We start from the raw sequence: 27543 nt of genomic DNA on the forward strand, positions 1-27543 counted from the left end.
ATAGAATGCAACCACTCTGAATATTCTGTGAATATAATTCAATCATTGGAAGTCTCTAAGGATTGCTCTAAAATTGATTTTCAGTGATTATCCATTTATGAAAACCATACCATTTATAATAATCAAAGAACAGTTTGATAGAGCACACAGGTTACGGGGAAATGGCCCGCCGGCTGCAGATGACAAGAGGTTTTGCTGCCACAGATGTGGATGGGATAGTGTGAGTTGTAACTGACCATCTCCATCACACTAAGCCGTTCTGCCAGGGAAGCAGGATCTGTTATTTATTTGATAGCCAACAACTGCTTGGAACCAGGTGTCAGCAAACTTTTCCATGAAAAGCCAGAGAGTAAATATCTAGGGCTAGCTACTCAACTCTTGCCATTGTAATACAAAGGCAGCCAGAGACAATATATAATCAAGTGATGTGGCTGTGGTGCAACAAAACATTATTGGTGTTAAGCTTAAATAGTAATTATGGAACATAGGTGATATAAATATAAATCTGTATGGCAGGAGGAAAAACCAAAAGAATGCTTGCAACTGGAGGTTGTCAGAATGTTCAGCTTCAATCAGCTTTTGAATCATTGCAGGATATCAGCTTTTCTTTTGTTTGGTTTTCCTTGAATAGAGCTTGTAATTTTAGAATTTGCTGGGCACAGGTCAGGTCCCAGACATGCTGATCTCTGATCTTCTACTGTCCTGTTTGGTGCTTCAGAAGGTGGGCCTGCATCTTTTAATGCATTTAGGTTGTCTCTGGCAGGACAACTTGCCACTGTCCTCTGGAGAGCACAGGATTGCTCTCTTAGAAAAATTTGTTTGATGGACCATCAGAAACCAAGACTTTTTCTCTACTTGAGATGGTCATTCTATCTCTATGCGTCATGACTTCTTGTTCCCTAACACAGTGATAGTGACTGTATTTGTTGAGTCAATGTTCCTTTGGTCAAATATGTGATACACATTTAACTGCCCTTCAGCCATTAGTTCTCTGCCACCTTGGGAGGAGTGGGCCTGTCCTTATTCTTCCTTACTGTTCTGCACAGCTTTCGACTCTAGAATGTCTGTCATTTTGAATAGTAGTTACTAGTCTGCCCTCCTAGATTTTGGGACATGTCCTTACTATTCATAACAATACTGTATTCAATCCAGATGCTTGGTTTCTTTGCTGGAGGTGAGGGCAGTAGAGGAAAAGGAAAAATTAGAAAGTCAGGGTAAGGATAGAGAATCCAATACAACCATTGAAAGCCTGCCTTTGCCCTTCAGAGCCATAGTCTTCAGGAAGCACACATGGCCAGTGCTGCTTTTGAGTGATTTCTTCTGTTGTGTAGTTACCTGAGTTCTCAAAAGACGGAGGTGTTCTTACCTATGTCATAGCCTGTGGTATAGGTGGCTTTTCCATGGCACCTACATCTGGTAGGGAACTTGAGCCATCACAATTTCTAACTGAGAAACCTGGTTGGTGATGCAGCAGCCCAGAGAGGTTAAGATAAAGAAGAAGAGAAGGGAAATCTATGCTTTCTGTGTCTTGTAGCACATGCTGTGGATAGACATTAGTCATCGATTCTTGGTTATTTCATTGCTGTCTCCAGAAACTTGAATTGCAGCTTCTAGAGAGAAAGGGTGCTTTGCTCAGCACTTGTTTCTGAAGGCATGGTTGTGTTTTTTAGAATACATGTGCATAGTCTGCAAGGTGTACAGAGTGTTAGGATCTATATCATTCATTGCAAGCACTTCCACCAGTTCCCTCAACCCTCAAGCAATCCTTGGAGGAGGTGTCCAGGGCTGGAATGTAGGTGTTTTCACAGGTGAGGAAACAAAGGCACATGAAGCACCCCACAGCCAGGTGGGGTTAAAGGATATAGGAAAACATCCTTTAGCTTCCTCCCCTTCTCTCTGCCTCTCCTTGCCTCTTAAGTCAAAATTTGAACATATCTATTGAGGCATTGTTTACCCAGTAGATCTAGGAGACCTAGGTTCTAGTACCACCTCTAAATTGGCAGGCTGGGCCAGGCACAGTGGCTCATGCCTGTAATCCCAACACTTTGGGAGGCCAAGATAGGCTGATCACTTGAGCTCAGGAGTTTGAGATCAGCCTGGGTAACATGGTGAAACTCCATCTCTACAAAAAAGTATAAAAATTAGCCAGGCATGCTCATGCATGCCAGTAGTTCCAGGTACTTAGGAGGTTGGGGTGGGAGGATCACTTGAGCCTCAGGTGTGAGGTCGAGGCTACACTGACCCAAGATTGTGCCATTGTACTCCAGCCTGAGTGACAGAGTGAGACCCTGCCCCGTCTCAAAAAAAAAAAGATAAATTGGCAGCCTGTGTCTGCTGCTGCTGCTCTAGCTGACCTTGGGCAAGGCATTTACCCTTTAGAGTTTCACTTTTTATTATCTGTCACGTGAAGGTCCTCTTTCAAGAAGACTAAATTAACTCTCAGAAACAGGGAAGAACTCACATTTTAAATGAGCACGGTGTTTAGGTGGCTTTGCACATAGAGGTTTACAGGTAGGTAATCACAACTCACTTTGGGCGTGATTTTGTCAAACCTCCTTGATGACAAGACAACACCAAGTTTCTGGGTTCTTTCCTCTCTTTCAGATGCCAGTATGGACAGAATAGCTTATGATGCTTATCCCCACCCACCACTTCCGAAACATTGAGCGGAAACCAGAATACCTCCAGCCGGAGAAGTGTGTCCCACCTCCCTACCCTGGTCCTGTGGGAACCATGTGGTTTATCCGTGACGGCTGTGGCATCGCCTGTGCCATCGTTACCTGGTTTCTGGTCCTCTATGCGGAGTTTGTGGTCCTCTTTGTCATGCTGATTCCATCTCGAGACTACGTGTATAGCATCATCAACGGAATTGTGTTCAACCTGCTGGCCTTCTTGGCCCTGGCCTCCCACTGCCGGGCCATGCTGACGGACCCCGTGAGTATGTCTGGGCTTGTTTTGACCAGCCCACACTCTCCTCCTCTGGCCCTGGCATGGCCATAGCCTGCATGCTACCCCTGGACCTTGGGAATTTTGAGAACAGGAGGGCCAGGGGAGGGTGGGTAAGTGGACCTCTGCCTTGTTCAGAGTTCCATGGAATTCCGGCTAGGGAAGAGGGGTCAACACCTGTACCACAGGCTATCTGTCTTGGTTAAATGATACTATATGTACATGGATATATACATTTATTGGGCCTGCTGTAGGAGGGGTTTGGTCTAGGGGAAACCTGGCCTCTGGTTAAAAAGACACAGATAACCTTGACGACTGGGGCCAGATAATCAGAGCAGAAAGCATGCTGGAGGGTTGGGTCAAGATGGGGCTGGAACTAGGTGGATGTGAAATTAAAGCCACATCCAATTCCAGGAACCTGCACGGAAATGGCCTTCACTTTGCTTGGGCGAGGTGTATCTTTTCCTCAAAAGCTGAACAAGCCTGTTTCAGGTCGCAGCGAGTGCCTCTTGGTGAATATCTGTGGGTCAAGCAGTAGTGTTCTGCTCAGTGACTTAACTAAATATACCAAGCTACACACGTGAATATTGAATATTTGTGCACCCTGGTATTAAACCCGCTCTTCTGTTCCTTCTCTTGTATGGGAAAAGCAAGAGAATACATTATTTGATAAAGACCTACTGTGGCTTGTTTCTGTATGTGGGATGTGTGTGTGCAAATTAAGAGAGGGAAAGCACTGCTACTAGCAGTGACACTGGCCATACAGGTTTTGTTTCTGTGAGCCCCAGGGAAAGTGCGGTGATGAGGATGATGATGATGATGATGATGATGACAGGCCTGAGCTAGAACTTGTCTCGAAGGGCTCCATTTCCTGCTAGCTCAGGTGGTAGATTAATAATAATCAATTCCAAAGGAAGGCAGCTTTCCCAGCTCAATTACACGTCAGCCACTGGTCCAGACAGCACCTGTGTTCATGCGCAAGCCTCAGGGAGACCAAACACACTGATAGGCAGGGGCCTGTTGGCCTAGTATTATTAGCACTGCTTACAGGACAGCCATCACCTGAGGGAAGCCATGTATATGGGTATAATCCTAAGTGTCCCCAAACACAAGGATATAGAAGAGTTTTCCCAGCAGCATCTACATGGTCATACTGAAAATAAGTTAAGGATTTATTCAGAAATTTTTATGATACCATTGCTATTGGGGATACAGAAATAAAAGACATTGCTTTGCTCCGTTCATAATTTAGTATCTACTAAGCCCCAGATACTGTTCTTACTCTCAGGATGCCCTCTGTCTAGAAACAACAGGTGATGATAACCCTGTGTGATGAAGGCTGTGACAGAAAGAAACATGGATTGCTGTGGGAGAACAAGGGAGGGGAGATTAATCAATATATAGGGGTGACTGCTTGGTGAAAGCAATGCCCAAGCCAACTCTAGTCTGAGCAGTGGACTTGGAGAACAGGAAGACAAGCAGAGGGAGCAGCTTGCACAGAGACATAGGAATGCAGAGTGTGGCTCCTCTAGACACCAGGAGTGGTGGGAACTTGAGAAGAGAATGGACTTAGGTTGATGATGTGGGTGAAGTGCCTAAGGAGAAGGATAGGAGTTGGATGAGGGGCAGTTCAGGGCCCCTGAGAATTTTCAGCACATCTTAAAACTGTCATTTTACAAGTCTCACTCTGGCAGTAGTGAGGAGGAGTGGCACTTGGTGTGAAAATAAAATGAATGGCCATGTTTCCTCAGTGCCCATTCTGTGAGAGATTCCTTTCTGAGCAATGGCTACAGCTATGAGCAAGACAGATACAAATTCCTGCCGTCGTGAAGCTCACTTTGTAGTGACAGGGTCAGGTAATAAGGACATGATTGAGCAGGGTATTTTGGAAAGTGATGAGTGCTTTAAAGACATTAAGATAAAGTGACCAAGATGATGTGCTGGTGACTTTTCTGGGGCAAAGGAGGACTACTTTAGGTCAAGGTGGTCTAAGAAGGCATCTCTGAGGTGGTGCCTTTTGAGCTGACATGAATGACATGAAGCTACAAGCCAGGCAAATGAAGTTCCAAGGGCAGAGGAAAGAGTACATTCAAAGGCCCAGAGGCAGAAGCGTGCTTAGCACATCTGAGAAACAGGCCTAGGACCAGGGTGATGAAAATATGGTTGCGGAGGGGAGAGTAAGAGTGGTTAGAAGAGGTGAAGAGGGCCTCAGAAGCCAGATGTGCAGGGCCTGGTAGGCGTCATGAGAGGCCTCGCTTATTCTAAGTGCAGCTGGCAGCCATCAGAGAGACAGAGTGTAATCTGATTTGCAGTGTGCTTGCAATGGAGGTACAAGGTGTAATGAATAGAAGCAGAGGACTAGAGGTATTGCAGTGGTCCAGGCAAGACATGGTAGCGGCTCGGACCAAAGTGGGAGCAGTGAAACCAGAGAGAAGCTGTTGGATTTGGCATCTGTTTTAAACTACTCATTTCCAAGCCTTTCTGTACCATCTCAGAGAGCTGTTTAAAAATACTGATGGCTGGGTTTCACCCCCAGAGACCACTATAATTGGCCTGGGGACAGGGCCCTGGGTATTTGAATGCATTAGAGCCCCCACGTTTCCCTCACATTTCCCTCTCAAGCCAGGCCTGAGAACACAGTTCAGAACTGACAGAATGGAGAGAGATTGGAGAGTGTACTTTTCACAGTCTTAGCCAGAGCAGCTTGGGGATCACTGGTGCCAGTTATTGATTAGGAAAGTCTGAGGAGAAATGGATTTTGGAGGAGAAATCAAGGCTTATGTTCAAGTCAAACTGCCACTAAAATTATGTGCAAGCAAAGACGCTAGATGGGCAGTAAGCAGTCAGTCTGGAGCTGGTGGAGGATCAGGGTTGGAGAGAGTGTGTGGAGGTCGTTGGTTTCTAGAAGACATGTGAAAACAGGGAAGTGGATGTTGGGCAGTGGGAGGGGAGGCTTCTGCCCTGGCATTCCCACTGACCTCATACACATGGGCTCTTTACCCACCCGCATTGAAGTGTGCAGCCTCCTCTCCAGAGACCTTGGCCAACTGGCCCTTGCAGTGGATGCAGAAGAGCATGATTCTCACTATGATGTGTTGCTAGCTTCCAATCCCAAAGCAGTGAAAGGCACAGACTGTATCCTAAACCACAGTTAGCTTCCCAGAGGTGTATTTTGCTGGTAGCCCCAAAGAAAATGGGCCAAACAATGAAGAATTTACCAAATATCTACCATTAGTAAGGGAAGCAACTCAAAGCATGTTCTACACATGTTCCCTATTTTAGAATCTTCATGCTACCACCTGCCTCTCCCCATCCCCAGCACATGACATCTCATGCAAAAGTGGGGCTGCAGAAATGGGAGCTCCTCAGGCACTGGTGGTGCACCCTGGGCTTCCAAGGAGCAGAGTTGGAAGCCCAGGTAATAAGCAGATCCATTAGGGGGATTCCTTATTGATGTTGCAGAGGAGTCTTTTTTAAGAAAGGGATCACTGCAGGGTTCTAAGGAGTTCCCTAATGGGATTATAATGTTTTATGTCTCAAGAATTCATGTTGCACATACTTTTTCAGAACAGTTTACATCCAGAGGCTTTAAGTAATGTATGCATTGTGTATCACTTTGATTTGTTATCATTACTAGTCAAATATATGTGTGTGTATATATATATATTCCCTTAAGCAGTTACTTTACCCCTTTCAGCTTTGAAATAATAATTCCAAGTGTAACATCTGAACACTTGGAACCACCATAGCCCTCTAAACCATTTATCAGTGATTTACTCCAATGTAGCAGTAGATAGGTCCACATAGAGCTTTAGCGGAAAAGGAAAGTGGGAAATGACTCACAGATGTGTAAACAGCCTCCTTGGAGCTGAGACTGCCATTTGAGAAACAGGGCAAAAGGGACAGGTCTTGAAACAGGGAAGAGAATAAGTGGACAGAGGAACAGGGCAGGTGCCTCACTTGGCCAGCAGGCTGGCCTGGAGACAGCGTGGGTGTAGGCAGGAGCACAAGTCAGGCTGACCTTTGATCTCCTGACGCCCTCTCCTTGCCCACTCTGAGGTTGTGTAATGTCATCAAAGGAGCATTCTGTGTTCCTAAAACACTTCAGACGTTTAGAAGTCTAGAATGGCTCCACGTGCCCTGAGGAGGCAGCCTCTTGAAGACAACCTGGACTCAGAAACCCTTATCTTCGTACCCTTCTCTCTCTTTTCCCCATTTCTCAGTTTCACTACCTTTTCTTTTCCAAATTCCTCATTCTGTGAGCTCTCTCAGGAATCCTAAGGGGCTTCTTTATTTCTGAGACAATGTCTGTCTCCCAGAAGATACTTAAACCTGACAGATACAGGTTGTTTCTTTTTGTCCCAGCTGCCAGGAAGCTCAAAGCCAAGTGTTACACAATCACAGTAATTGTATAAACCCCTATGATCAGCGTATTTTTGCCCCTCCTTATTTGGATCTTATCGTTTATTAACTTCATAAATTACTTCAAATCTGAGACTTGAGAAAAGAAGGAATATACAGTCATGTCACTTAATGATGGGGATGAGTTCTGAGAAATACGTTGTTAGGCAATTTTATCATTGTGTAAAGATCATAGACTATATAAAGATCATAGATTGTATTTACACAAACCTAGATAGTACTACATCGTATGGAATAGCTTCTTGTTCCTAGGCTGCAAACCCGTGCAACATGTTACTGTACTGAATACTGACTATGGGCAACTGTAACACAATATTATTTGTATATCTAAACATGGAAAAGGTACGGTAAAAACATATTATTATAATTTTGAGGGATTCACCATTGACTGAAACATTATGATGTGCAAGAGTGGATTATAGTCAATTTAACCACACTGTTAAGGAAAAGAAAATTTGTCTGTCTTCCTGCTCCCCAACCCCCAATTCCTTTTGAATCCTACTCTGTGAACACCTTGCCATAAACATAACCTCCATGACTTCTTAGACCACTACAGGCCACTAATTTTCATTTCAGCTGCCCATAGTCATTTAGTGGAAATATTGGGGCTTACTTCAAATGTGCAATTGGTACTCCTTTTTGGAGTCTCTTTCGGCAGCCTTACTGAGCATGTGCTGTGTTCAGAGCCCACTTGGCAAGTATTTCCTGGAAGGGTAGCATGGCAGTATGATGTTGGACCTGTGGGAACATAGAGGAGGAATAGCAGGCCAGGTGCTGGGTGCAGCCAGAAAAGGGCCTTGCCCATCTTGCCCAGAGGTATTGGCACATTCATTGCATCAGGTTAGGGGACTTGCCTCAGGGTCCATTGAAGTATTGTGCTGCATTCTCCCTCATGCCAGGCAACTTCTCACCCCTGCCCCCGAGCAACTTATAAATGCCAAAAGAAAAAGCTTTCTGGCTCCAGAGAGAGGAAAACAGCGCATTTGTGGACCAACTAGCTACCTCTTACTTTTCTGTGGAGGAGACACTTGGCCATTGATGCAGGCTTCGGGTTGGTTACCATGCTCCTGGGAGAGCTGTTAGAGGGAGTTTCTACCCAGACTGGTGGGTGTGCAGCAGCTTTGATCCCATGGCCCTGAAACAATTTAAGCAGGTTTTCATTCTTGTTTCTTGAAATGGATAGAATGTTGAGTCCTGGAAGTTACTGGCATTTCTTTAGAACCTGTCTCCACTACTTTCCATTGTTTCCTTTTTAACATTATCATATTATCCTAGATACTCATTGAAACAGCCTTATTATCCTAGGCCTGTTTCAATCTTAACATTAGTGTGCTGAGGTAGTTGTCAGTAGAATGTTACTGTGACATCAGAAAATTTTTTTAAAAGTCTTTTTTAAGTCACCTAATAAAATTACCTGATAATTATATGTTTGTCTTCTGATTGTGGCAAAGGTTCTAGACTTGGATTGCCTGAGTCAGAATCCAACTTCAGCCACTTTTTAGCTGTGTTACCTTGGGAAGATGCTTGACTTCCCTGCTTTAGTTACCTCATGTGTAAAATGAGGAATATCACAGTCTCTACCTCATAGGTTTATTGTCAGAATTAACTAACAAGATACACTTTTGTCACAAAACATTTGGAACTGTGCCTGGCCTATAAGTGCTCAATAAATGTTGTATCATCGTTGTTCAGCTTGGGTTTATTGAATACATTCCTCATGCCAGGCCCTAAGCAGTTTGCTGAGCTACAAGTTGACAGACGTTGTCTTGTCCTCCAAGAATGTACTGTCCTGTAGAAGAGATGTGTGTAATTAAATGATGTGTGCCATGCTATACATACAAGCTGTGATAGCACAAAGGCCAAGTAATGGGTTCTGCAAGGAGGGGCCTGGCAAGCTGGAGCAGGTAAGGGTTGGGTTGGTGCTAAAATGGAGCCCCTGGGGGTAGAAAGGAAAACTTAGAGAGAATAGTGCCTTTGGGAAACTCCAAATAGACCACAGGGAGGGACTGTCTACAGAGGGAGGTGGGACTGGATTGTTAGTCCAGGGCTGAGATATGCCAGCCTCGTGAGCCCTGCCCAGGAGCTCGGACTTTGGTCCATGTTCCCTACGGAGCCAGTGAAGGTTTTAGGCCAGGGGAATAATGTGATCAGATTTACATTTAAGAAAGTTTACTCTGGAAATTAGTGGGGAGAAAGGATAGAAGTGGAAGCTGCAAGATTTGGGGCAGGAAGACCTGGGACATTCTCTAATAGTCTGGGGCAAGTGATAATGGGCTGAACTAAGGCATGACAGTGGCATGGAGGGGAGAGCATGGGATTCAGGGCACAGTCTGAGGCAGAATTAATTGGTGGAGTGAATGGGATGTGGGGAAGAGGGTTAGAAGAATTGGTGGTGACTGTTGGATTTCTACCCCAGGTGACAGGGTACGTGGATATGCCATGGGCCAGGAAGGGGAGACTTGAAGGGACAGTTTGGGAAGAAAGCAGCAGGTTCAGTTTTAGCTGTGCACAGTGCCTTTGGGACAGCCAGATAGAGAGATCTGCAGATTCAGAAGAGGTCTGAGTTGGAGCTTGTGATTGGAGCATCATCACTGAGTGATGATGGAAGTAGGGTTGTAAAGAAAGATTGTCAAGGAGAGAGTGCAGAATGAGCAGGGAAGGAGACTTTGGGTGAAACCCTGAACTCTGAGGAACACCAGTGGCCTGGATGGGCGAGATGCCAAGAGAAGGGAAGAGGCACAGCCCCACAGACAGGGAGGAGGACAGTGAAGAGACCCCAAGGAAGACAAGGGCTAAGAACTGACTTTTGGATTTGGCCGCAGTGAGTTGCTCAGTGACCTAGTGAGAACAGTTTCCTAGCGTGGAGGGATTGGGTTCACTGAGGAGTAAGGGAGAGGTGAGCAGAGATATCAAGTACACAAGCCTTCAAGCAACTTAGCTGTGAAAGGGCAGGGAGAGCTCAGAGCCTGCTAAGAATACAAGGAGAGAGCTTGGAGGTAATAGTATGGGATGCCTCAGGGCCAAGATTGGCTGTGAGCCTTGCCTTCCAAGACAGTAGGTACCAATGGGTCCAAGGACAGTGGGGCAGTGAGTTGAGGAGTATGAAGAGGATTTAACCCCAACAGCCTCAATTTTCTCCGAAGTAGAAAAGGAAGTGAGCAGTGGTCAAGGAGCGTACTAGAAGTTTGAGCTGCCTACTAAGGGGAATGGCTGGTGGAGGGACATCACGCCCTACCCCACCCCTAAATACACACAGGCGCACATACAAGTACCATTGTGTTCCTTCTGCACTGAAAACTCAGAGCTCTGTGCAGAGAATGTGGAAGGAGTTCTGCCATGACTAGAGCAGAAAAGCTTTAACAGCTTCTACACACTTATTTTAAACCAGATTTAAATTGGTTCCACTGTGGGGCCAAATATATATTTTGGAAGCTATATGATCTGCTTTTATGGGCCTATAGATTTTTGAAAGTGTTTTTAGCTTACTAAATACAAAGAGAAAAGACTGTAAGAATATGTTTCAGAATGTTGGTAGTACTTGTCTTGGGTGATCAAATCAGAGTGAATTTTTCTTTTTCTACTTTTTCATCTGTATTTTCTTTCTTAGAACTATGAACAAGTATTACTTTGGAAATGAGGGAGATAAAATCAGTGCATTTTGACCTGCTAGGCTTGCAGCAATGTGGAAGCTTCAAGACATGCCTGTGGAGTGTGTATGAATGTGGGGCAAGGGGTTAGGCGTTTCTTAGTAATACAAGCATGACAGCAGTTGTCTCAGGCCTTCTGACCCCCTGCCGTCTGTCCAGAATTGTACAGAACAAAGTTCCTTCCCATGAACTAATAACAAAGAGCTATGAAATCTGTGGAGATGAGCCCAGAAGAACATAATGCGCATTTTTAAAAAGAATGAAACAAAAAACTATCTGAGGCAAAGACTGGAAAGTATGTGTGAGACTCCTCAGTCTGGGGGGTTGGCGCAGCTGCTCTCTGGCTCTGAGAAATGGGCTCAGGTGGCTGGATGGGTGGGACCCTGCCTGGATGGAGATGGGCCTTTTGGGAGATACATGCAAATGGAGTTACATGAGAGGGGACACATGTTTAAAAAGGCTGAGCTGCTGAATGGTGTCTCTACTCATGGTCTGGAATAACAGGCCATAATGAGAATACCAAACGAGAGCTCTGATTGCCTTTTATGGGTTAGAAGTTTCCTCTTGCAGTCTTTTATACCGGCTCTGCTGGGGTTCACAGTACATTCTGGTGGCTGGGACCTTCTTAAAAACTGGGACCAAACAAAAAAAATCACCTGGCCCATAATTTAGGAAAACTCAGCCTCGTTGCTTCATCTCCTTGGGTGAAAGGATGTCCCTTTGCACTTTTTCTCTTATACACATGACAATAGTAACTTCTAGTTGTGGTTTTCTGGTTTTACAATCCACAAAAGGTCACACAGTTGCCCAAACTCAATTACTTTGTACATGAAAGAGAATGAGGCTGGGCCCACTGGCTCACGCCCCTGTAACCCCAACACTTGAGGAGGCCAAGACAGGAGGATCGCTTGAGTCCAAGAGTTCAAGAAACAGCCTAAGAAACATAGTGAGACCCTATCTCTAAAAAAAAAATTTTTTTTAATTAGCTGAACATGGTGGCTCGTTCCTGTAGTTCCAGTTACTTGGGATGTTGAGGTGGGAGGATCACCTGAGCCTGGAAGGTCAGTGCTGCAGTGAGCCAAGATCATGCCACTGCACTCAAGCCTGGGCAACAGAGCAAGACCCTGTTTCAAAAAAAAAAAAAAAGAGAGAGAGAATGAAAAATAAGGCCCTTTGGGCTTGAGACCCTGTCCTCTGCCTGGGCCAGTGCCCTTCCCAGGCCCTCGTGGAAATCCATTCATGCCCTGTTGTCTGGGCTCTGCCTTGCCTTCATGAAACCTTTTAGACCCTGGCCCTTCACCAGTGCCTCACTGGTGGCTCGTTGGCTGTCTCAAGGTGAGACAATAATGGCATTTTGGTTACAACCCTCAGGAAAGTTGATCATATACCTACTTTGAATGATTCCTTCCTAAATTTTATTTTTTTTGCTTGTTTTTAATGGATTGTCTTCTTATTGCAAACGCAACATGTTTCTAATAGAATATTTAATAAATAAAATCAAGAAAATTAAAAGTACCTGTGATCCTCCTACATAGGGTCTCACTATGTTGCCCAGGCTGGTCTCAAACTCTTGGGCTCAAGCTATCCTCCCACCTTGGCCTCCCAAGTAGCTAGGATTTTTTTTTCTTTTTTTTTTTTCATTTTTCTTATTCTTGTGTGTGTGTGTGTGTGTGTGTGTGTGTGTGTGTGTGTGCGTGTGTGTGTGTGTTTCCTGTGTCAATAGTCCAATGTCCAAAACTATATTCTAACTGGCATTGTGCATACCATGAGGTCCTTGCCCACCAAAATGTGTTTGCTTTTAAACTTTCTGTCATAGGCTTTTCTGACATCTGACTACATTTTGCAGACCAGATTTTTTTCTGCTTTTTTTAACTTAAAAAAAAAAAAAAGATAATGGAACACTTTAGAGAGCTGAAAGAGTATGAAGGACCTCATCTCCATCCCACTCTCAGTCTGAGCCTATGCCGTTGAGGTGCGCTTGCATGTGTTGAAGTGGTCCTTTGGACTTTCTCATTGCCTCCTTGTCTCCTGCTCCTTGTGAGCCTTGGTTCCTCATCCTCAGTGGAGAAGCACATCATTGCTCTGAATGACAGGTAGCGAAATGCTGCCCATCTCAGGAGTGAATAGGTCCTCACTGAGGTGGGAGAAGCAGAGGCCTAGCAGGGGAAGGGCTGGGACCCCCCAAAGAGCCACATGAAGAGCAGAGATGTCAGGAGATCTATAGGCCCCACCTCTAGGTCCGTGCTTGAACTGTTTTTCCTCCCAGGTGCCCCTCTCCTGCATAGCATCCACTAAGATCCTCCTGGCCTTCCAAGGATCCCCACCCCCAGTCCTGCCTCCTCTTAGCTCCCCATGCACTGGTGGCCATGCCTTTGACTAGCCTCAGCAGCCTCACTGCATCTGCACCTGTCCATCCACCAGCTATTTGAGGCCTGGGCTCCCATCGCTTCTTTGAACTTCCCACAGTGCTCAGTGTGGTGTAGACCTTCAGGAGAGAGTTGCTGCTTGACTTGTCTCGGCGGTTTCCTTAGCTGGAATCTTAATCTGCTGGAGTCATTTTCTTAGTAAAAGACAAAACCCCAGCTCCCTTGCATTTCCAGCACTGAAAGATTTTTCTGTTTTTTCAGTGACTCTTTCTTTCCCAGAATTCTTTTGTAGGAAAGGTTCTGACACCCAGTCTTCATCCATTCTGCCCTGGGAACCCCTCACTTGGCCTGTTATAATCCATCAGTTCTACTCTGGAGAGACCAAGAGTGCTCTATCTGAAACTCCAACTTGCCCACTCTAATAAACCATACTCTCACTCACTCTGGGCCCATTCAGTCTGTGGGGACAGTCTTGGTTTCTGTCCAAATGTTGCACTGACATCCCTGATTGTGGTATCTCATGGGTGCCCACTGAGGAGTGGAGCTTGGTGTGAAGTAGACCTGACACAGGCGCCATGGCAGGAAGAGCGACGGCCCGAGGCCAATCCCATAGTTATGGCTTGACCTCGTGTCAGGTGTGGTTCTTGTTTGGGAGCTGGGCCAAGCAGGCAGAGTTCCCAGGATGGCACATCCTTGGCTCCCTGCCGTCACTACTTCTTTCACCCCTTTGCTGGAAGCTGCTGGATCTTTTAGCTTTTGCTTTGTGTTTACACTGTGTACCAGGCCAGGACATCTGGTGCTGATCAAGGTAGACCCAATCATGGAGTTTCTGGTGTAGCACAGTAGTTCTCAGCCCTGGCTCTAGAGCAGAAGACTGCTGGGGAGTGTACAAAATGCAGGTGTCTGGGCCATACCCCCTGGTAGTTTTTTAATAGTAGTGCTGCATTAGAGTCTAGGCAGCACTGAAATCTGAATTTTTTTTAAGCTGCAGCATTGGTGCCAACGCCAGACCCAGAAAACAGACTACCATATACTGAGCACTTTATCTGTGGCAGTATCATCTGAGCCCTTTCTACAAGTTGTCTATGTCTAGCTTAACCTTCTCAGTAATGCTGGGAATTAGATAAGGTGAGTCCTGCCTCGCTGATGAGGAAACTAAGGCACAGATAGGCTGTCGGTGGGTACACCACTCGCAAATGTAGAACTCAGATTTAAAGCAAGGCCAGGGGACTTCCAAACCAGCTCTAACCCCCTGTGCCACTGGGTGATCTCTCTTACTTCTTGGACCTATATTCCCAGCCACCTTCCTGGACACCTCCTCCTGAGTGTCCCTCAGGCACTTCAGACACAGCATACCCTAACTGAACTGGTTAGTTCTTCTCAGAACTTACTTCTGTACTCTTAATGGCTTTAGCTTGCTACCACTTAACAGCTGCTAAAAATGGAAACATTAATGGGGCTCATCTCCTCGCTTTTCGTTACCTTCTCCACCATCCCAATAAAAAGTTGGTTCCCTATACCATTTGTAGATTCAGACCTCAGAATTTCCTCTCCACTTCTCCTCCATCCTCATAATTCAGTTTTTCCTTACTGGACCATCAACAGTAACCTCCTAAGTGGTGTCTGGGATTTTCATTCTCTCCCTTTTCTTATCTGATCCACATAGCACAGGCAACTGAGCTCTCTTCCTGAGGCACCAATGTTACCTAATGGCTCTGGACTACCTATAAAGAAAAATCTCATCCCAGCCTGGCATTCAGCGCACCATACAGCCTGGCCCCAGCCCTGGCCTCCCAGCTGACACTGCATACCCATGGCTTAGCACACTGATATTCCCCCTGTCTCCCAATATGCCGTGTTCACCCTCACCTCTTTGCTTTACTCATGCCCTTCTCTGCTGGAATCCCTTTTCTCCCACAGGTCTACCTAGCAAGCCTCTGTACGTTCCCCGGGACAACCCTTGAACATCACTACTTAAAACTCCTCTGATTCCCCTGGTTAATTGGCTGCTGTCTTCTCTGTGCTCCCTCAACACAAATATCTTCCACAGCATGTAACCCCTTTTACTAGAATTGTTTGTTAGCCTCCAAGACACTATGAGCCTCCTGGAAGCAGGGACCTCATTTGATTCTTGAGTCCATAGCAGTGAGCGTGACAACATAGGGCTCAGCACCAAGCAGGCTTATTGGTTATTAAGACCCTGCTTAGGCCTGTGCACTGCCTGTTTTCCTTCTGTATGGATGGATGCATAGCCAGATCAGAATCTTACGGCATTTTGGCTGTGCCATTGGCTCTAAAATGCTAAGTATTCACAAGCATATTCCAAAAGATAGAAAGGCAAATCAGAAAGCAGCTCTGGCCAGACAGTAAGTCAAATGCCTGAGGGCAGCGGCTCCCAGTTGCTTGTGGATTCACTAAGAACCAAATAGGGATTACCAGTTATTCATAACAATAGCACTGGTATAAAAAAATCAAACTTGATACCAGCAAACAACCAATTAAAATGTGAAGCTGCAAATTTTGATCTGGGGAAACTGGACTGTTAGATAATGATGCTCACCAATGAAAACTCAGAAAGGGGGAAGCTGTTATCAGGAAATTTAATATAGACCAAAAAATAGTCAGTGAGCCAAATCCTCGCTGTTATATAGGAAAGAATGGATTCAATGAAAATAAGTTCAGTAAAATGAAAATATAAAATCAGGAACAATGTCAGTGTTTAGTGTAGAAAATTAATCAAAGAATTCATGTGGCCTAATGGTGTTTCCTCAGACAAATTTTTGGTCTATAAATATTCCTAATGTTGGCATAATTCTGAACACAGAGTCCACATGTTGGTATCAAAATGTCCTGTCCATATGTGTGCGTGGTTGCTGCTTTCAAATAACTGTCCCCACTATAGAGTGTTAGAGCTGAGAGAACCCCCAGCCCAACCCTGATACCTATCATCTTTCCTACAGGGGGCGGTGCCCAAAGGAAATGCCACTAAAGAATTCATCGAGAGTTTACAGTTGAAGCCCGGGCAGGTGGTGTACAAGTGTCCCAAATGCTGCAGCATCAAGCCCGACCGAGCCCACCACTGCAGGTATACTCACGGGGGCTCACCTCCTCTCTACTCCTGCCTCCCTCCATCCCCACCAACATGTGCCTCCTAGAGTAGCACTTCCCCAACAGAGGCCAAGTCAACATCAGGATTCCACATGTCCCCTGCTCTGGGCACAGAGTGATCATTGTGAGTCTCCTTCCTGGTCCCTGTGAGCCCTCTAGATTGGAAAGAGCTTTTGGTTTGGGCTCAGGACACCTGTCCCAGTTCTTGGCTCTGCCACACCTGACATAGGACCTGGACAGGGCCTTTGTTTTGATATATGTAAAATTGAGGGGATTCCTGCTTTTCCTGCCTCACAGCTTTATTACAAAGGTACCATGAGAAAAAGCTTTAGAAAATTATTCTGTGTCCCTCATGAAAACAAGCCCTTGACCTTGTCTAACTACCAGGCCAACAAAGCCAAGCATGATGAACTGTCCTATTTCTGACCCTGACTTTGGATAGGGCCCTTCCACCAGAAGGCTGGATAATTAAGTGATTCTGCATGGACCGGAGCATGCACTAAAATAACTTAAATATTTACAAAAAAAGAAAAGAAAAAAAAGAAAATTATTCTGCGAATGTCTAGAACTTGAAGTGAAGGGATTGCCCTTGAATGAAAGCTTTCTTTTAAAACTTCTAAAATTCAACCAAAAAAGAAAGTCATTTCCCCATCTTATCTGTGGTGAGTCTTCTCTGTTTTCAGGTTTTGTCTTTATTTTAAGTTTTTCTGATGAGAAGACATACACGCTAAAAGTGGTGCTTTATTGGCTGGGCACAGTGTCTCACATCTGTAATCCCAGCACTTTGAGAGGCCAAGGCAGGAGGATTGCTGGAGCCTACATGTTCAAGACTGGGCAACAATGCGAGACTCTTGTCTCTAAAAAAAAATTTAATAATTAGCTGGCTATGGTGGCGCACGCATACAGTCCCAGCTGCTTGGGAGGCTAAGGGCAGAGGATCACTTGAACCCAGGAGTCTGAGGCTGCAGTGAGCCAAGATTGCACCACTGCACTCCAGCCTGGGCCACAAAGTGAGACCTTGTCTCTCAAATAAATTTTATTTATTTATTTATTTATTTATTTTGAGACTAGGTCTCACTCTGTCACACAAGGTCATAGCTCACTGCAGCCTCAGACTCCTGGGCTCAAGCAATCCTCCCACCTCAGCCTCCAGAGCAGCTGGGACTACAGGCATGTACCACCATACCTGGCTAATTTTCTTATTTTTTGTAGAGACAGGGTCTCACTTTGTTGCCCAGGCTGGTTTCAAACTCCTGGGCTTAAGTGATCCTTCTGCCTCAGCCTCCCAAAGTGTTGGGATTATAGGTGTGAGCCACCTTGGCTGGCATATAGGGAAACTTCAAATGGTAAATTACAGAAATACAAAAATATCACTTGCTCCCCTTTTCAGTCTAGTGTATATGTGTGGGTAGGGAGGGGTTATAGAGGAATGAATCTGCTCCAGGTGTTGGACATCATTTTTGTCAGGCTGAGCCTGTGGAGACATTTGGGTGTATGAGAGATCTGAACAGCGATTTCTGCCTGGCCTCACTGCCTGTCTCAGAGGAGAGTGGCCAGTCTCCAGCTCTCAGATTCCAGAGTCAGCTCCCCAGTACCTGCATGCTGTGCCCGCAGCACCTCAGCCTGCCCTGCCTCAGTGGCAGTCATCTTTTTTCGTCTTCCTAGTCACCCCTGGAAATCAGGTTTGCTACAGGGATGGCCTCCCTAGATGAAGAAATTAGGGTTCAAAGGGGTTAAGTGAATGCTCCAAGGTCACACAGCAGTGAATACTAGGGACAGGTTTCGGTCCCAGTAGTTCTGCCTTTAAGTCTAGAGAGGGCTCTTTCCACAGGAACTCCAGTTCGGGAATGACAAGAGTAACTTTATGTAGTTGTATGCATGTTTTTCAGTGTGAAAGAGAGAGAGCTGCAGACCTCCCCAACCAGGTGCTGCCTGCTTGAGGGTGAGAGCTGAGGAGTCTGGGCGGGGGCCTGCGGTGATTGCTAGCTCCTGCGGGGTTTCTGTCTGTCGGTCAGCTTGCTTCTGAGATCTAATGCAAGGTTTGCCTCCTGTGCCTGAAATGCAGGTGTCAGTCTGGTCTTTTCTTGCCACTGTTGGGCTCAGGACCCAGCTGTTTTCTAACTGTCACTCAGATTTTTTAAAAAAAAAAAAGCTTGCTTATGTGGTTCCTCAAGATAGATCAGTGTGGTGGAACAGACTCTGGCCTTGAAGTGGGAGTGGTTGGTGTTGGAAGTCCAGCCCTGTCACTTGCCACACTGTGGACCTTCAGCCAGGTGCTGCATCTTTCTGAGCCTCAGCTTTCTCCTCTGTAAAAAGGGTTGTTTCTTCGTAGTTTGTTGTGAGGATTAAGTATGAGTAACTGTGTAAGTCATCTAGCTCAACAAGTATAAGCTATTGCTAATAGAAGAATGTGTATGGAGTTAGGAATGTGCTGGGTTTATAAAGCCTGCGCCAAAACAGGGAGTTGTTAACTTTGTATTATAGAAGAGAACTTTTGGGTGGCCACAGTGATTCTTTTCTCTCCCTGAGCCCTCAGCTGCCTCCACCACCTGGCATTTTCCTCACTGCCTCCTCCTTGCCTCTCTCCCCAGGATGATCCAAGGGAGGTATTCTTGTCTACTAGTAAACAAATCAGCTCGGGCAAAACAAGAGCTGCTGATTCAGATGAACTCAAGTGAGGATGCCTGTGAGTTGCCTGTTCTTGCCTCAAAATGTATGCTGACAACTGCTCCTTTGTGATGGCACATGGTGGCTCAGGCCATCTGGGGACCCACAATTTTGGATAAGCAGAATCCCCATGACACCAGACAGACTGGGTTTGTTTACAGCCTTTGAGCCCAGAGGCTGCCTGCCTAGTTAGAGAAAGTTGACGTCGACCATGCCCACTCAGGTGAAGGTGCCTGTGTATACATGTTTGCGCCCAGCATTTTAGAATTTGAGACTGTCTCCATTCCCTTGTCTCTAGTAGATCCCACAGATACACCCAGACCTTGGGCCTGTAGGTGTTCCTTCCAGCCCTATGGTATGTGCGGGTGGGGGGGTGTCTTTCCTTTCTAGAAGAAGCACTCTGAAACCCCATGTTCTTTCATCCTGGTGTCAGATCCTGTTCATAGGGATCATGGAAGCGTGTGGAAACTATGTGGGAGGAGCCATTTATGCTAATGTGGATTGGCATTTGGCTTAAGCTTTCAGAGCTTGTCCAACCCATGGCCTGTGGGCCACATGCAGCCCAGGATGGCTTTGAATGTGGCCCAACACAAATATGTAGACTTTCTTAAAACATTATGAGATTTATGCACAAATGGTTTTTGTAGCTCATCAGCTATCTTTAGTGTTATTGTTTCTATACACGACCCAAGACAATTCTTTTTCTTCCGGTGTGACCCCGAGAAGCCAAAAGGTTGGACACCCTTGCTAGGTTCTTCTGCATGAGAAGGGAGAGACCTCTGACTTCGGCAGCTCCCTGCCTCCACACCGCAGACACACACACTGAGACTGAGACAGTCCTGGGCTGCTTAGAGCCCCTGACAGATTCTTGTTGTTTTGTCTTTCCCATGGTTATGATTACTGAGAAAATTGATACAGCACTTGTTAGTAAAGCATTTTGCATACATTTTTGGTGCTCACAATGATTCTGAGAGATCAGAGTAATTCTGCTGAGGTTGATTGAGAAGCTAAGTTTCTTTGCCCAGAGCCCATAGTGAGGACCTACTCTCAGATCCCCCGTTCTTTCCACTTCACGGCACTCTTTCCCAAAATCATTTCTGAGCCGGAGCCAGGATTTGGTATAGTTGTCTTTTTTGCTTATAATTTTAGTCATAGCCAATGAGGGGTAAAATGAAAACCTGTACATGACACCATGGCTCACTTAATACCTTCCTGCTGTTTCTTTTTATTTTCCCTACATGAGCATCCCAGTCTGATGTAGTTGAACTCATTTCCCAGGCCTGCTCTTTCCTGTCTGCGGTGTCAGAGACTTCAGTCAGCTGACCATTGCTAAAGGGGGCCCTGGGCTTGGCTCTGAGCTTATAAAAGTGGATTAGACCTGGCCCTGGCTCCAGGAGCCTCCCACCCAAGCAGGGCAAGCACACTTCTCCACCATGATACAGTTTGGTAAGTGCGGGTATAGGGAGAGACAGAATGCCCATGGGACATGGCTGTGTTTCCATGCTGAACCATCACCCAGGATAAGCAAGAGAGCCTCACCCAGCTCCTTTGGGGTTGAGTACCAAGTAAGGGCCCTCATATCTTCCTGGAGAGCAAACACATAAACCCCCTCAGAGAAACTGAGTGCATATGAACCAGTGAGCTTGGTGGATTCTACCAAGGTTTGGGGCCTGAAAAAATGGTAGGAAACGGAGGAAGGGGAGAAGGGAAGCACCTGCCTTCTACAGTGACGACATAGAAACCTAGGAGGGGCCTGGGAAACCTGGAAGGCCAGGACACAAATACCTCCATTTAGGGCATTTGGTCTTTTCGGTGACTGTTATTGCACCCTTGGTGCCTGTGCCATGGGTGCTCACCAGCTTACAGCATCTCGTCCATGAGACTCTGGATTTAGTGCTAGAAAGGAATACCAGGAGAGGGCTGTGGACAAGAAGGACCCTCAGAGGATAGGGTGGATTTTGCCAAGTGGAAAGAATGAAGAAACTCAGGCATTGAGGCCATCCACAGCCAAAACGGGGAAGATGGCTGAGTGAGTGTGCAGAAGAGGCTCTTAGTCTGTGAACTGTGAGCCTTCCTTGGCCCTGTGTTTCAGCTGCCCTGCTATGCCTGGGGAGGGAACACTGCTGAGCCCCCTGCCCGTGTGCATGCAGTGGGGGCTGGGAATAGGGCTGCCTCTGAGGTGATTGATTCTCTGTGGGGTGTCAGGAGTTGTCGGGGGAGGCCCACATTTTTTCTTCTTCCTCATGACAGATGGTGCCTGAGGCGAAACAGCAGGGCAGGGTGTGGCATGTCCTTCACTGCCCTTCTCCAGCACCTGCCTCCGGGCCCTGTCCTTGGCTGCTGCAGGCTCCAGCCCCAGCACCCTTCGAGCCTCTGTGAGCAGGTCAGCCTCTGAGCAGTGCCTCCAGCCACCATGGGATGGGCCTCACCCCACCCACTCTGCATACCACCTGGCCCAAGGAAAGGGGTAGTGCGGGTTTGGCATTTCATATCTTTGAAAACAGGAAACACGGGCACCGGCATTTTAGACAACACTTGTGGCCCTCAGCAGGTAGTACTCACTCTCTTTGTTCCCTGAGGTGTGTGTTTTTCTAATTTGGAAGCCCAGCGAGACTCAGCCCATTGGGAAGCCCAGCTTCCTGGTATTCATTCCTTGTCTCCAGAGAGGCTGGAAGGAGAGGGAAGAATGGCTTTGCTGTAAGAGCTTGTTTAAACTCTTGGGCGGCTTTCAGAGGATGTCCAGCCACTTGGTACCTCTGCCACTGAGCCAACACTGTCTCAAGAGCACCCACTTGAAAACGCTTTTAAAAATAAGTGCAGATGTAAGAGAAACTGCTCAGAAGCCAGGAGCAGAGAGGGGGTTACCCCCAGGAGTTTGTTTCCCGGATGGGAGGGGATTAAGAAACCCTTCCTTTCTGGAAGGACATGCCAAAAACAGGCTCTGTGGAGGGAGCGTGGCACCTGGTGCCTGAGGCCTAGGGTGCAGGGAGTACCCACTCTGCACTGTCTACTTATCTGCACTTTTAAAATTGTGTACTAGGAACAGGCGTTACCAATTTAAAAATATATATTCTATATATATACTTACATGTATATTCATACATATTTTTAAAATTGGTAACAGAGAGAGAGAGAAACAGAGTGGCTAATGGACTTGCTTGTACTTGACTTGCTCTTTGTTACCTCTGTGTTCGTTCTGTGTCTCTTTTCCTTACCTTGCCCTCCTGGTCCCTAGAGAGATTCTGGAACCAGACCAACTTCTCTGAGATATGCCCATTCCCAACATGCCTGGTTAGTGAGGCCCTTTGAAGTTACAGAGAAGAGCAAGGGTGGAGACCAGTATGAATCCACCCCTCGTCTGAGCCAGGCAAAATGTCTGTCTCATATATTCCTTATAATAAACCTATTTTGTATAGAAGGGAAACTGGAAGGTCTGAGTTAGCCAGTTTGACCTGGGGAGCTCAGCAGACTCAGGTCTGCATTGCCACCAAAGTTCATGCCAGGCTTTGAAAAGCACACATTTCCTCCTTGGGCTGTGAGTGAGCACTGTGGTGGAGGACTCCTTTGGAGTGGTCTTTGCTTCCAGGCTCTGGAATCCAGGGGATGACAGCACGCCTCCAGCCCAGCAGAGCTGCTCTTGTGCTTTCCCTGTCCTTGCAGCTGGTCAGCAAGAGCTTAGCCAGCACTGCGGTGTGAGTGTGATCCAGCAAGGCCCCGACACCCAGCCCTTCCTCCAGGGTCCACCCGCCATTGCCCACTCTGCACTTTTTCAAGAACCTGAGGTAAAATTAGTTATGGAAGCTAGTGGAGAGAAAAGCTGGTGTGAACTAAGAAACTTTTTTTATTTTTATTTTTTACTTATTTTTATTTTTAGTTGTCAAATGATCCTTTATTGAAATATTTTCCTTTGTGCTTCTTAAGTAGTTGGGCATTCCACCACAGCACTATTGATGTCATCTGTGATGTCATGAGGGTGGCAGCCATCAGCTTGGCAGCCCACAGACTGGGAAGCCCCCAGAATCCCATTAATGGTTCCAGAGAGTTCTCTAGCTAAACATCAGTGCCACATCTGTCAAGCACTGTTGACTCATCCAAAGTGGTATTTCCAGCCAGGCACGGTGACTCACGCCTGTAATCCCAGCACTTTGGGAGACCATGGCGGGTGGATCACTTGAAGTGAAGAGTTTGAGATCAGCCTGGCCAACATGGTGAAACCTCATGTCTACTAAAAATACAAAAGTTAGCCTGGCATGATGGCACATGCCTGTAGTCCCAACTCCTTGGGAGACTGAGGCAGGAGAATCGCTTGAACCCAGGAGTTGGAGGTTGCAGTGAGCCAAGATCGAGCCATTGCACTCCAGCCTGGGCAACAGAGAGAGACTGTCTAAAAAAAAAAAAAAAAAAAAAAGTGGTATTTCCACTGTGTTTAACCTTTTCCTGTTTCTTTCTGTCTCACAATGGTTCCTTGAGAGCTTTGATGATAAGGGCAGAGGCAGAAGGTGCCACGTCGGTCTGGGCCTGTCTGTTCTGAATGATCAGTTTCACTGTAAGCCTTAGACCCTTCCAGTCACCAGTTGCTTTGGCAATGTCATCACCAACCTTTTTTGGGGACAGACCCAGGGGGCTGATCTTGGGGGCCAGCGCAGACATGACACTGACTTCACCCCTGGTATACCTCAGGTATACAATTTTGAACTCATTGAGGTCGAATTTCGGCAGCGTGGTAGAGGCAGCTGGTGTCAGATGAACCCAGAATCAGGACAACCAAAAAGGGTTGCACCTTAGCGGCCTCCAACCCAAAAGCCAAGAGCTTTTTTTAAAAAAAAAAAAAAAATGTATTTTTAGAGACAGGGTCTCACTGTGTTGTCCAGGCTTGTCACAAACTCCTGGGCTCAAGCATTCCTCCCACCCAGGCTTCCCAAAGTCTGGGATTGCAGGCATGAGCCACCACACCCAGTAGAACTAAGGAACTTTTTTTTTTTTTTTTTTTTTTTGAGACAGTGTCTTGCTCTATCACCCAGGCTCGGTTTAATGGCACAATCACAGCTTACTGCAACCTTCTGTCCTTACCCCAGGCTCAAGTAATCCTCCCATCTCAGCCTCCTGAGTAACTGGGACCACAGGTGCATATCACCACACCTGGCTAATTTTTTGCATTTTTGTTAGAGATGGGGTCTTGCCATGTTGCCCAGGCTGGCCTCAAACTCCTGAGCTCAAGTAATCTGCCTGCCTTGGCCTCCCAAAGTGCTAGGATTACAGACGTGAGCCACCATACCTGGCCTTGAACTAAGGAACTTTTAAAAAGGAAATATAATTGTATTATTTCAAAGTTTTGTTTATAGCATTTCACCTGTTTTGAACAAATAATGCCCCCAAAATAATAAAAGAAGCTTAGAATTCATTAAAATAATGAATTAAAAAAAATAATTGTCAGTGAGCACATCTATTGGCTGGTGACCTAAGGAAAGAAACTGAGGCAAAATTAATGTGGAGAATTTATTTGGGCCAAGGTTGAGGACTACAGCTTGAGACACACTTCCAAGTTGCCTTTGTTCAAGCAGGTTTTTGAGTTTTTCTTTTTTTTAACTTTTATTTTAGGTTTTGGGGTACATGTGAAAGTTTGTTACATAGGTAAACTCGTATCATGGAGGTTTGTTGCACACATTATTTCATCACCCAGGTATTAAGCCCAGTACCCAACAATTATCTTTTCTGGCCCTCTCCCTCCTACCCTCCACCTTCAGGTAGACCCCAGTGTCTGTTGTTCCCTTCTTTGTGGCCACATAGTATTCCATGATGTGTTACGTACCCCATTTCTATCCAATCTGTCGTCATTTAGATAGATGGGCATTTAGGTTGATTCGGCGTCTTTGCTGTTATGAATAGTGCTGCAATGAACATTCACATACATATGTCTTTATGGTAGAGATTTCTGTTCTGCTGGGTATATACCCAGTAATGGGGTTCCTGGGTTGAATGGCAGTTCTGCTTTTAGCTCTTTGAGGAATTGCCACACTGCTTTCCACAATGGTTGAACCAATTTATACTCCAACCAACAGTGTGTAAGTGCTCCCTTTTATCCGCATCCTCACCAGCATCTGTTGTTTTTTGACTTTTTAATAGTAGCCATTCTGACTGGTGTGAGATGGTATCTCATTGTGGTTTTGATTTGTCCTTTTCTGATGATCAGTGATATTGAGCTTTTTTTCATATGCTTGTTGGTCATGTATGTCTTCTTTTGAAAAGTATCTGTTCATGTCCTTTGCCCACTTTTTAACGGGATTGTTTATTTTTCTCATAAATTTGTTTAATTTCCTTATAGTTGCTAGATAATTATACCTTTGTCAGATGCATAGTTTGCAAATATTTCCTCCCACTTGTAGGTTGTCTGTTTACTCTGTTGATAAATTCTGTTGCTATGCAGAAGCTTCCTAGTTTAATTAGATCCCATTTGTCAATTTTTGCTTTTGTTGCGATTGCTTTTGGTGTCTTTGTCATGAAATCTTTGCCCTATGTCTAGGATGGTATTGCCTACATTGTCTTCCAGGGTTTTTGTAGTCTTGGGTTTTACATTTAGGTCTTTAATCTATTTTGGGTTGATTTTTGTATATGGTGTAAGGAAGGGGTCCAGCTTCAACCTTCTGCATGTGGCTAGCCATTTGTCCCCAGAACCATTTATTGAATAGGAAGTCTTTTCCCCATTTACAAGCAGGTTTTTAAAGGGAAAAGGAGTGGGCTGATACAAAGCTGTTTGACAGGAATTCTCATTGGTTTATAGAAATAACGTTGATTAGTGATTAGGGTGTATGTCATTTCATGGCTACCTGACATCAGTCTAGAGCTCACATAGCTAGTGGCTTCAAGAGGTAATTATTTGCTGGGCACAGTGGCTCATGCTTGTAATCTCCACTTTGGAAGGCCAAGGCAGGTGGATTGCTTGAATCAGGAGTTTGAGACTCACCTGGGCAATATGGTGAAACTCCATCTCTACCAAAAATACAAAATAATTAGTTGGGTGTGGTGGCACACACCTGTGGTCTTAGCTAGGAGGCTGAGGTGGAAGGATCGCCAGAACCTCAGAAGTTGCAGTGAGTCATGATCGCACCACTGCACTCTAGCCTGGGTGACAGAGGGAAGACCCTGCTAAAAAAAAAAAAAAAAAAAAAAAAAAAAGATAATTATTTATCTCAAAGGGGAGTGTAAGATATAACCGCTGTCACAGGCTACCACATTTCAGTGCCTCTCTAGGCCTAATAATTAAAGAGGCTCACATTCCTGAGATAAAAAGTTTTTTTTTTTTCTTTCTCATGGCAAATGAGTCTTTCTAGGGACACAATTGCTTTCAAGCCCCCAGTAGTCTTGGACACTTGTTTCACATTATTACTTTGTATCACCCTAAGGGGGAGCAGGCTTGTGCTTCCTATCAAGTAAGCTTGAAATAGTCTCAGCCCAAAAGTTATCCCAATAATGTTAGAAATATGCAAATTAATGAACTGTCTGGTCGACAGTTAAGCTCAAATGACTTTTTTTAATGTTTGTTTTTATTTTTGAGGCGGAGTTTCACTCTTGTTGCCCAGGCTGTAGTGCAGTGGTGCGATCTTGCCACAACCTTTTGTCTCCTGTGTTCAAGTGATTCTCCTGCCTCAGCCTCCTGAGTAGCTAGAGTTACAGGCATGTGCCACCATGCCTGGCTAATATTTGTATTTTTAGTAGAGATGGTTGGTCAGGCTGGTCTTGAACTCCCAACCTCAGGTGATTTGCCCCTCCTCGGCCTCCCGAAGTGCTGGGATTACAGGCGTGAGACACCGCGCCCGGCAATTTTTTTTTTTTTGAGACAGTTTCACTCTTGTTGCCCAGGCTAGAGTGCAATGGCACAATCTCAGCTCACTGCATCCTATGCTTCTTGGGCTCAAGCAGTTCTGCTGCCGCAGCCTCCCAAAGTGCTGGGATTATAGGCAGGAGCCACCACGCCTGGCCTCAAATGACTTTTCTGTTTCCTTTTTTTTTTTTTTTTTTTTTTTTTTGGCTCAATGGATGTCATCTTGGAGCTGGGCTTCCTGCTGTCCTTGACTTTGCTCTGAAATAGCCCTTTCTTCTGTCCTTTGTTCCTCCATGGTGGCAGTACCTGGCCCTCCCTGGTAGTACCTCATGGTGCTTCCAGAACTTCCACCCAGCCCTTGGTGGTTTGGTCTTTTGGAGAAATGAGTAGCGGCTGTTCTCCATATCTTAGCCCGCTTGGTCAAGTTTTTGAAACTACTTCATTTTTTTTCTCTCAGGAAACCAAATTCTAAGCCCCATTACCTCAGGAGAGCAGCCTCTTTCTCACCCACATTAGTTCCATCCCGTTTATATGTTAAGCAAGCTAAGAGGCTTTGGAGAATGACTCT

General features: G+C 45.8%; 1 protein-coding gene across 6 annotated transcripts in view; it reads left to right on the forward strand.

Annotated features, from left to right (window-relative positions):
• The window catches only part of ZDHHC3 (zinc finger DHHC-type palmitoyltransferase 3), a 58537-nt gene that overhangs the window by 14176 nt on the left and 16818 nt on the right, over positions 1-27543 (forward strand). For all 6 annotated transcript variants that reach the window (XR_004275069.1, XM_032298046.1, XM_032298047.1 and 3 more), the window contains exons 2-3: positions 2605-2934; positions 16342-16466. Coding sequence is in view for 5 of the 6 variants with exons in the window: in XM_032298046.1 (XP_032153937.1) it covers positions 2629-2934; positions 16342-16466 (431 nt within the window). In the remaining variant the exon portion in view is untranslated. The remainder of the gene's footprint in view (positions 1-2604; positions 2935-16341; positions 16467-27543) is intronic.

This window comes from Sapajus apella, unplaced genomic scaffold (assembly GCF_009761245.1).
Source record: "Sapajus apella isolate SASKATOON/1434 unplaced genomic scaffold, GSC_monkey_1.0 scaffold38, whole genome shotgun sequence".
Lineage (NCBI taxonomy): Eukaryota > Metazoa > Chordata > Mammalia > Primates > Cebidae > Sapajus > Sapajus apella.